General features: G+C 32.7%; 2 protein-coding genes across 3 annotated transcripts; one reads left to right on the top strand and one right to left on the bottom strand.

Annotated features, from left to right (window-relative positions):
* The first annotated feature begins 1,691 nt into the window (after positions 1–1,691).
* LOC107944197 (serine/threonine protein phosphatase 2A 55 kDa regulatory subunit B alpha isoform) lies at positions 1,692–2,609 on the top strand. The gene is made up of 3 exons (XM_041107350.1): positions 1,692–1,899; positions 2,011–2,130; positions 2,318–2,609. Exons 1-3 carry the CDS (start codon positions 1,831–1,833, stop codon positions 2,594–2,596), a joined length of 468 nt encoding a protein of 155 aa, XP_040963284.1. The 5' UTR covers positions 1,692–1,830; the 3' UTR covers positions 2,597–2,609.
* A 2,566-nt stretch (positions 2,610–5,175) lies between these two features.
* LOC107946704 (60S ribosomal protein L37a) lies at positions 5,176–7,255 on the bottom strand. 2 transcript variants are annotated; one of them, XM_016881140.2, is made up of 6 exons: positions 7,071–7,251; positions 6,418–6,457; positions 6,049–6,137; positions 5,794–5,876; positions 5,628–5,701; positions 5,176–5,335 (listed from the first exon to the last, which is right to left on the bottom strand). In XM_016881140.2, the coding sequence occupies exons 1-5, from the start codon at positions 7,071–7,073 to the stop codon at positions 5,638–5,640; spliced, it is 279 nt and encodes a 92-aa protein (XP_016736629.1). In that variant the 5' UTR covers positions 7,074–7,251; the 3' UTR covers positions 5,176–5,335; positions 5,628–5,637. The 2 variants fall into 2 exon arrangements, with proteins under 2 accessions (XP_016736629.1, XP_016736628.1); XM_016881139.2 differs by lacking the exon at positions 5,176–5,335 and having other exon boundaries at positions 5,489–5,701; positions 7,071–7,255.
* Between the last annotated feature and the right edge of the window lie 2,107 nt (positions 7,256–9,362).

The raw sequence follows: 9,362 nt of genomic DNA, 5'->3' as shown, positions 1-9,362 counted from the left end.
AACACTTTTTAAAAGCGTGTTTGGTTCAGTGTAATAGGTAATCCATTACGCCTCGATTACGCGCCTATTACATTACCTACCTATTCCAGCGTTTGGTTCGCTGCATTGCCCTAATACGGGCCTATTAGGTTGTGGACGGATTCGACTTTTCTCTGCTTCAGCACCGATTTGCTATTACGTTCCAAAATCAAAGATTGCCTAATCGGTCTCCCTTTTACCCTCCCAAGCAGAAATCGATTCTCCACCCCACCCCACCCCACCCCACCCTCTCCCTCCCAACATCAACAGAAGCTGCCAGCGAACCAAACCTCCAGCCAGTCCCGACTTTCATCTTGGCATGTGGTGAAACTGAATAGCTGCCGCAGTTCCCTTCTCGCCGAAGATCTCCTGTCCTCCGACGACAATGGTTGCCGCCAAGAAGACCGTAAAGACCCATTTACTCGTTTTCTCTTCTTTTTTTTTTTAAATATTTAACCTAAATTTTCTGAAAACATGCTAATTCATTTTTATGTTGTTGATGATGGTATTTTGATGCAGAAGAAGACCCATGAGAGCATTAACAACAGATTGGCTCTCGTTATGAAAAGTGGGAAATACACTTTGGGTTACAAAACTGTTCTCAAATCTCTCAGAAGCTCCAAAGGTATTCCATTGTTTCTTTAAAAGTGGGAAATACCACTTGACTGGAAGTTCTCTCAAGTGTTCGGAGAACGGACGGCCGGAGAGGAAATTCAGGAAGTTGTGCTATTTGGATTTATTCGATTTGGTTTCTCTTAGCGTTGATTTTGTCTCAGTGCTAAAGAATTATCGAAATTTATTGTTTTTTAATCCTTATAGCTAATAATCTTTTTTTTTCCCTTGCTATTTATTTTTCCATTGTTTAAATTGGTAATATATATTGTTGGATTAGTGTATAATGTTAAGATCTAGGTCTAGCTTCATACACTGTATATCGTCTCAAAGTGTGATGTGAAGCAATGAAGAATTTTTTGTGTTCTAGAATTAACTAATTATCGGTTGAGTTCAATAATTAAGTTGAGATTAGATGTTATTTACTGAAAGTCTGAAGAAGGAATTCAATGAACTGTAGATTGATCTAATTACTAGGTTCCTGGTCTTGGAGGGTGGTGCACCATATAAAAAATGTACTAAGCAAGTCCTTTGTGGTAAGAGACTGAGTTTGCCTGTGTGACTGATGCTCTTTGACTTTAGGGTGTTATTTATGGACTAACATGGAAGTAAAACTAGTTTCATGCATTAATCAGATGGTCTTACTTAGGAGTCTGGCCATACAAGTGACAGTTCGATGAGGTTTTGATCCAATAAGAACCATAATTTCTTTGTGAACCATCTCGGGATGGGCTGTTATTGGTTTTGCTCTTCATGATGCCTTCCTTGCATTGGCCTCAACTCTAAGCGTGATTAAATAGAAAATTTTGAAGAGCTTTTCCATGATGCACTTTGCTTGATGAGTCTGCTTGTGTGAAGAAAACAGTTGCGGGCGCGATATACTTGGTACTTATATGTCCTACATGTTCTGCTTCTCTTTTCACTTCATTTACATGCCATTGTTTCTTTTTCAGTTGATATCATATCTGCAATTGAATTCAATAGAAATGGCGATCACCTTGCTACTGGTGATCGTGGGGGTTGGGTGGTTTTGTTTGAAAGGATTGACACTCAAGACGTACGTTCTCTGACCATTTTTCTTTTTAATATTTCTGAACCTGCTTGTTTCACTTACTGTGATTCTCCGGTGTTCTGTTCTCACACTTTGTCATACCGTTTTATAATATGTAGCATGTTGGACATCGAAGAGATCTAGAGAAGATGGATTATCCAATCAATAGGCATCTTGAGTTTCGCTATAAAACAGAGTTTCAGAGCCACGAACCTGAGGTATTTATGTTTGGTTTGTGGTAGACATAAACATAATGATTATTGGGAGTACATGCTAAAAACTTTCTGGACTTGAATATTGAAAACGTGTACTCCCTTGGTTTAATACAGTTTGACTATCTGAAGAGCTTGGAAATTGAGAAGAAAATTAACAAAATTAGGTGGTGCCAGTCATCTAATGGTGTTCTTTTTCTTTTGTCGACAAATGACAGAACAATCAAGTTATGGAAGGTAGGTAAAGGCATATTTTCTATTCCGGATTTTACAGTTATAAAGTTATACACAAATTATTATTGTGATAACTCCACTATTTTTTCCCAAGGAATATCAATATCCCAAAAGCAGCAACATAGCAAATCTACAAATTTAACCTTGTCATCCTGTTGGGTATTTCTAATGTCATTTCAAACTTGTAAAGGTACAAGAGAAGAAAGTCAAAAAAGTATGTAACATGAACGTGGACTCAACCAAAGCCATGGGAAATGGTCCTATTGTTGGTTCAAGTATATCAACAAGCTCCAAACAATACATTGCAAATGGAGGATGCACAAGCAATGACTTCTCATTCCCAACTGGGGGTTTCCCATCTTTGTATTTGCCTGTGGTAGTTGTTGTGAATCCAGAATGCTTATTTGTTAAGATACTTTGGAATCAATTACTTTTTTTGTCATTTTTCCATGGTTTAGGCAGTGTTTGATATGCCAATACTTTTATTATATGGTTTATTGATCTAACATGTAATGCTTCTGTCACAATTGTAGTCTTAACATTTTAGCCGTTGGAAATTACTTTGAATTTTTGTTATAAGAATATTGGTTATTAAGAATATTGATTATTAAGAATTTTATTAAATTATATATTTTAATTAAAATATATTTAATAATAATTATGTTAAATTATATTTTATAGTATCATATATTATGATTTTGGTAAATTTATATAAGAATATTGATTATTAAGAATTTTATTAAATTATATATTTTAATTAAAATATATTTAATAATAATTATGTTAAATTATATTTTATAGTATCATATATTATGATTTTAGTAAATTTATATAAGAATATTGATTATTAAGAATTTTATTAAATTATATATTTTAATTAAAATATTTTTAATAATAATTATGTTAAAATATGATTAAATTATTTATTATTGATATTAATAATCTTATTAAAATTTAATAACAATAACAATAATCATTTACCTAAACAAATTTCTACTAAGGGTATTCTAGTCATTTTAGTTTTTTCCCTTATGCTATTACACCTCTATTCCATTCAACCAAACACAAGAATACTATTACGCCTCTATTCCATTACATTCAACCAAATAATTGAATTGCTATTACGCCTCTATTCCATTACGCCTCTATTCCAATACAGCGAATCAAACGTGCTCTAAGTGATTTCTTCAACCCTTATTTATAATCTATTATATTTTATCTAATATATATTGAGTATATAATTATTTTTCTATTTAGATTTATTTTAAATATATAACATTATATACTTAAATTTATAATAATTACATTTTAATAATATTTAAAAAATAAATTATAAGGTTAAATTAAATTTTACAAATAACTAATATTGATTGCTTACAAATATTTAAAATTTATATTTCATATATTAAAATATAAATAACAAATTACAATAAATTATTTTTTATGTTTAGTATTGAAATATAAATAACAAATTACAATAAATTATTTTTTATGTTTTTACTAAAAATAATAATATTAATGAATTTAAAAATTATTTAAATACATATTTTTACTTTACAATATCAAGTCTAAAATAAATATTTTATTTTTCAAAAATACTTTTTAACAACAATACTAAAATTTAACTTTTAAATCAATAGGAAGGTACTGATATTCGAAGAATCTCAATTACCCCTCCACTCCCAACTGTATTTCGATGAACAGCATTGGGATTGGGAAGGTTCTGAGAACATCCAAAGATATAAAACTAGCCCACTCAACCAAATCTGCAGTTCACATTACAGGCTCATTCCCATCGAATGCTTATAAAAGAACTTAACAGGTCCAAGCTAAATACATACATACACGAACTAATATGCAAATATCAAAGGTGGATGCAGCAAGCATTCGAGTGGGAAAAGATATTGGGCTTGGGTGTCAATTTTTGCGATGAAATCTGATGGTAACAGTTCAATCAGCATTTTGGGTGGTGATTGGATTACTACTACGTCTCCTTTGCTCTTCCGTTTAACGTTTCTCATAATTTGAAACCCATGGCAACGGTGGTGGGTTCATTTCGAGAGTCGATTTGAATGAAAGGAATGTCCCCAGAAGAGGCTAATCCCAAGCCGATAGCATGATAGTGGAATCTACAAGCCATTTGAGAATAAAGTGTGCCTTGAACAAGGCCCGAGTCCATCAGGGCTCAGGTGATATGGATTTGAACAGGAAGGCGGTGGACCAATTTTTCTCTATGGACATGGTGAAATTGGGGAACAGAGTCAGGACCACTGCTCCAGAGTTCAGCGTTGTCTCCACCATCCCCAAACAACCATGCTGATGATTTTTGTATCTAGAATCAAGCAAGGCCATTCTAATGGTCACAGGGAGCCCTCTTCTGTTAAGAAAAGTTAAAACCAGCTGAATGGCTCCGACACGAACATAATTGTAGCTGAAGTCGAATAGTGGAAACTGATGTGGAATGTCGAGAGTGAAACATCTCTCGCTCACCGGATGTGGAAAAAACCGTGCGACTTAGATAGATTCTTTGGGCATTTTAGGACGGCTAAGGCAAGTTTTAATAAATTTGAAAAAGGATGTTTAAGGCTTAGCTAAATCCTTGTAAAGATTATGATCAGGAAGTAATATAGCGTGGATATCCTCGTTTGGAAAATGCTTGCATAGCAACTTGGAGGTTGATTTTTTCAGAGAAGGGGGAGGAATGTAGAAGAAATTTTTTGTACAATCAGAGGGTGAAGAGACTTCTGCATTTTGCAGTACCATAGCTTTAATGGAACAAAACTGGATACCTGCTTCTGCCTATAATGAACTACCTCCTATGCCATGGTTACAATGACGATGAGTTTAGAGATCACGCCCCCCTTATTCTTATACACAGTGTGACGCATACATCACACACAGAAGAGAATAAGGACAATCCTGCCTACCCAAAAACGATAAAGAAGCTAGCACTGGTAAAAGTTTACATAATAGAAAGAAAGAGAACAAAATAAGTGCCGTACTTAACACACGCATGTAAAAGAATCTATGCAGAAAAGATCACCCAAATTCATTCAACAGAAGTCATTCATTATTCAAAAAAAAAGGGGCATAAGTTGTTCAAGCCAAAGTTCAATAGCTTATCTAGAGATCAACTCGAGTTGGAACTTGGTGATAGGCTCATCACTCCGTTCATCACTCTGTTCATGCTGGGGTCAGTTCTGGAATTCTGAAGAGATTTATGGAGGGTTCAGCCACTATTCCAGCATTCTCAAAACAATACAGTGACAAATAATATGAGCAAGATGAAGAATCAAGAATGCCATAATTTGATGTGAAGTTAACAAGATAATGTCGAATGGAGCAAATAATTGAACTTAAATAAAGTTCTAAAACCAGACTCAGATATAAAAATGAGAACACATAGTACGAACATCATTGTCAAAAAAAAGTCTCAATTAAGTCTCATAGCTAAAACATGCAAAACAACATCCTATGAAAGTAGAATACAAATCAATCACCAGTGGTTGCTCAGCTCTCAGTTTGCTCCCTCAGCCTCCTGATGGTACTCCTCACAGTCACAGCGCTAGCAGTGCTGTTAAATTAACAAATGCAGCAACCAGTAAATTACCTGGGCATCCAAAGAAATGAAATTGAAGTATGAAGAGGTAAAAAATGTATCTTTACTTCAAAGTATAAGCACCGCCTGCTTTGACTTTTCCGCAATCCTTGCAGCCCCAGATACCGACGGCTTTTCTCTTCACCGCATACTGTGGGAGCAGAGTTTATTAGAACAAATACATTCTACTCAAATAAAAAAGTGCAATAGATACAAAATTTTCTCAAAGTTTAAACAAAGAAATGCACCAAAAGGACAGGCAAAAAGCAAGGGCCTCAAAATATAGGATCAAATGGATAATGCACCAAAAGAAATGCACCAACCTTTCCGCAGAACTCACAGAAGTACTTGCTGTGTTGACTAACCTCCATCTTCTTAATTTGCTTCCTCAAACTGGCACCATAACGAGTACCTTTATTACAAGGCAAAAAAAAAAGGAGAAAGAAATCAGAAACTTTGGGAATTTTAAAGACGGAAAATCCCATTGTTATTTCAATTAACTGAAGAGTCTATTACAATGAATAAGAACAAGAAATGAATTTGGATAAATCTTATAATGGTGACAAGTTCCAGCAAAATCAAATCACAGAGCTACCGATTAGTACTGATCTTTCCTATTCCATGAATGCTTTCTACTTAGAAACTCTCTTTAACAAACCATAATAAAGTAAGACTTCAAAAGTTTTGCCTACCATATTTTCCAACAATTCCAGCCTTCTTGGTTCTCTTTGTCTGCAACATCAGAGAAAGAAAGGAATTAACTAATTACAAAAAAATAAAAAAATTAACACAAATTCATCACCTACTGATTTCTTCCTATTCAACTCTCCACACAACCACAGTAAGAGGCTATAAACTAAAGCAATCCTAAATGATAGGATAGTTCAATTCCTCAGTGATTTACTAGCCAAATTTGACAATGAATCAAAATACATAAGTAAAGCTCAGAACAAGTGGCTGAAATTGAAACTGAAGTAACTTTATGAGTAATCAACAAAAGTTATTACCAAATTTTGTAATATAATAGATCAAGTTCCAAGTGATTTCCTTCTACTTCGCCGTCGAATAGTAAATAACTTTTTCAAAAAGAAAATGAAAATATGAAGAGAAAGCATGACGACATTGCTGAACCATTCAACCAACAACACAACCAGGACGCAATTTCTACTTAGCTAATAAAGGAGGTTTCATCATCTTTAACTTCTTTTTCTTCGTTAGCTGACCAACTACTTCAATGAATAAAACTTTCTATGGAAAGCATTTTCTCAAGAAACAAACATATCTACAGATATACACAGCTAAGAGAAAGAATCTTTTTTTCCCAACATAGGAAGTAGAGAAATACCATTGTTGTTTGATTGGGAGGATCTCTGACTGTCTGGACGCTGAAGAGAGAAACGGCTCGTCGAGAGAATGCAACAAAATCAAAGAATAAATTAGGGTTTTTCTTGCTCAGTTCTTATAGAAACTTGAAATCAACGGGAATTTTGAATTTTAGGCCCATTTCTCATTCTAATTACAATAAGGCCCAAAGCGGTTATCATTTCCTCTCCCATTTTTTGTGTTGACTTTTTTTCCTTTAAAAAAACACAATTTCTTGTATTATGATAAAGAAATTAATTTTTATGTTGTGGATTGAGTTTCGATTGGTATGGTTATTATTATCAATAGAAGAGAATGTGGGCTCGAGTATGTTGAAATGTGTTATTCTCTTATTTATGGGTTGGGAAAGGGGTCATGAATAATTCTAGGCATTATGTCAAATATATATATATGATCTTGGTATATATTGATATTAAATATCAAAGTTTGAACTATGGTAACCAATACACGTTTGATTGGAATGTAGGATTCTTTCCTTTATTTGAGAGAATACAAGATAATTTAATATCATTTTTATTAAATTATTATAGTATTTTTTATACCTATTTTATGATTCATGAAGACTAATTTTTATTATTATTTGTGATCGTCTCTCCTAACAACATCGTCTTTAAAGTTTAAATCGATATTCTTCTATTAGAAGTACAATGTGGCATACCATTATCAAACTATAATAAGAGTTAGTTGATTATGAAAAAATAACACTGAGCTAAGTTAATAATATAAAAAATGAGTTAATACAAAGTTTAATGACTTTAAATTTGGTCAAATTTCGCTATTAGTTCTTTTACTATGCATAAGTTGTGGATTTAGTTATTATATTTTAATTCGGTCAATTTTAGTCCTTGTATTTTTTGTATTTTCAAATTTCAGTCTTGACCCAAATGGTAGCACTTAAATCTATTTGGTTAAATTATGCTATTAGTCTTGATTTAATCTATATTCTCCAATTTGACCATTCTTAATTCCTATACTTTTTGTTTTGAAATTTTAGCATTCACGCAAACAATAGTTATCCCATTAACTCACCTTTTTTAGAACAATGTGTGGAAATAATAAATCATACATCAGTACATATATGATAATATGTTTATCGTGTATGATTTTATAAATGATATAATTTAATAAATTTGATAATTACCCAAAATTTAAATTCCATAATTGAAAAACTTGAGGAAAAAATTATCAAAATAAAATAAAAGAATCAAAATCACAACTTATACACAATATAAAGACTAATAGTAGAATTTGGCCGTACTTAAAAATCACTGAACTTTGTCAACAAACTAATTATTATTTGTTAAATGTTCTGCTTCATTCAGTTGATGTGTGGTTTGGCTCGGTTTGACATTGTTCTTGTGTTGCGGACATCAAAGCAATAGAACAAACAAAAGATACATCTCTCTGATGGGCCTAATGAAGGCTTTGGGGAAGAAACTGTCTTGCGAGCTTCGTGTAGGTAAGTATATATACTTATATGATTTTAGCTGATTGAGTTATGCTCAAGTTCAAGTCAAATTTTCGTGTAAAAATACCGACACTTATAGCCACATAGGTACACTTCCTTCCTCACTAATCGGTGTTCTCTTCTGGCATCAACAATACATTGATGAACTAACTTGCTTGCAACTAATCTTGTATCTTTTAGTTAAATTTTTACTTTTAGGTGTGGACATAACAATTCTTTTGTGATTTTAAAAAACTTTGTGAATTAACTCGAGTTACAGGCGTAGTTTTTGATTGTGTTAACCGTACCTTTTGGCGTAATAAATTATTCCTTATTTAGGGATCAAATTAATTATTAAGCAGTCAAAATCGTAACAGGTATTCCAAAAATTATTCTGGTAATAGGATTATCTCTGGTAGAATTACTCTGTGGAAGTACTAGTGTGGCACAATCCGTTTTGACCCATTTTTATAATTTATGCACTTTTGTATTATCCATTTTTACTGATATATTTATGTTAAAATATTTCCTAATATTATGTAAGTACGACATTTCTCGTTAAATATAAAACATAACTATATTGTAACTAATAATTTATTTGTTGGGGAGGAACAACCTAAACCCATACAGTTTAGAGTTATTATCTTATGGTAGGTTTAGAAATTAGTTGAAGATGATAGTAAGAATATGAAAATGAGTATTCAAACAACATGAATTCCTGTTTATATGAAAATGACAGTAGTCCACCCACCATAATTTAAATGAAAATACCACAATGACACAATCCATAGGTCAAATCACATATAT

Source organism: Gossypium hirsutum, chromosome D12 (assembly GCF_007990345.1).
Source record: "Gossypium hirsutum isolate 1008001.06 chromosome D12, Gossypium_hirsutum_v2.1, whole genome shotgun sequence".
In the NCBI taxonomy this organism is placed as follows: Eukaryota; Viridiplantae; Streptophyta; class Magnoliopsida; order Malvales; family Malvaceae; genus Gossypium; species Gossypium hirsutum.
Note: the sequence above shows the minus strand (reverse complement) of the source record. Positions and strands in the feature narration are given on the sequence as shown.

Bases quoted from the DNA above. Each gene is read 5' to 3' on its own strand.
- LOC107944197 (XM_041107350.1), top strand. From the start codon at position 1,831: ATGGATTATCCAATCAATAGGCATCTTGAGTTTCGCTATAAAACAGAG. The intron at 1,900-2,010 runs GTATTTATGTTT...GGTTTAATACAG, and splicing joins TTCAGAGCCACGAACCTGAG to TTTGACTATCTGAAGAGCTT. The intron at 2,131-2,317 runs GTAGGTAAAGGC...AAACTTGTAAAG, and splicing joins GAACAATCAAGTTATGGAAG to GTACAAGAGAAGAAAGTCAA.
- LOC107946704 (XM_016881139.2), bottom strand. The intron at 5,877-6,048 runs GTTGGTGCATTT...CTGCTCCCACAG, and splicing joins TCTGTGAGTTCTGCGGAAAG to TATGCGGTGAAGAGAAAAGC. The intron at 5,702-5,793 runs GTAAAGATACAT...TTAATTTAACAG, and splicing joins GGCGGTGCTTATACTTTGAA to CACTGCTAGCGCTGTGACTG.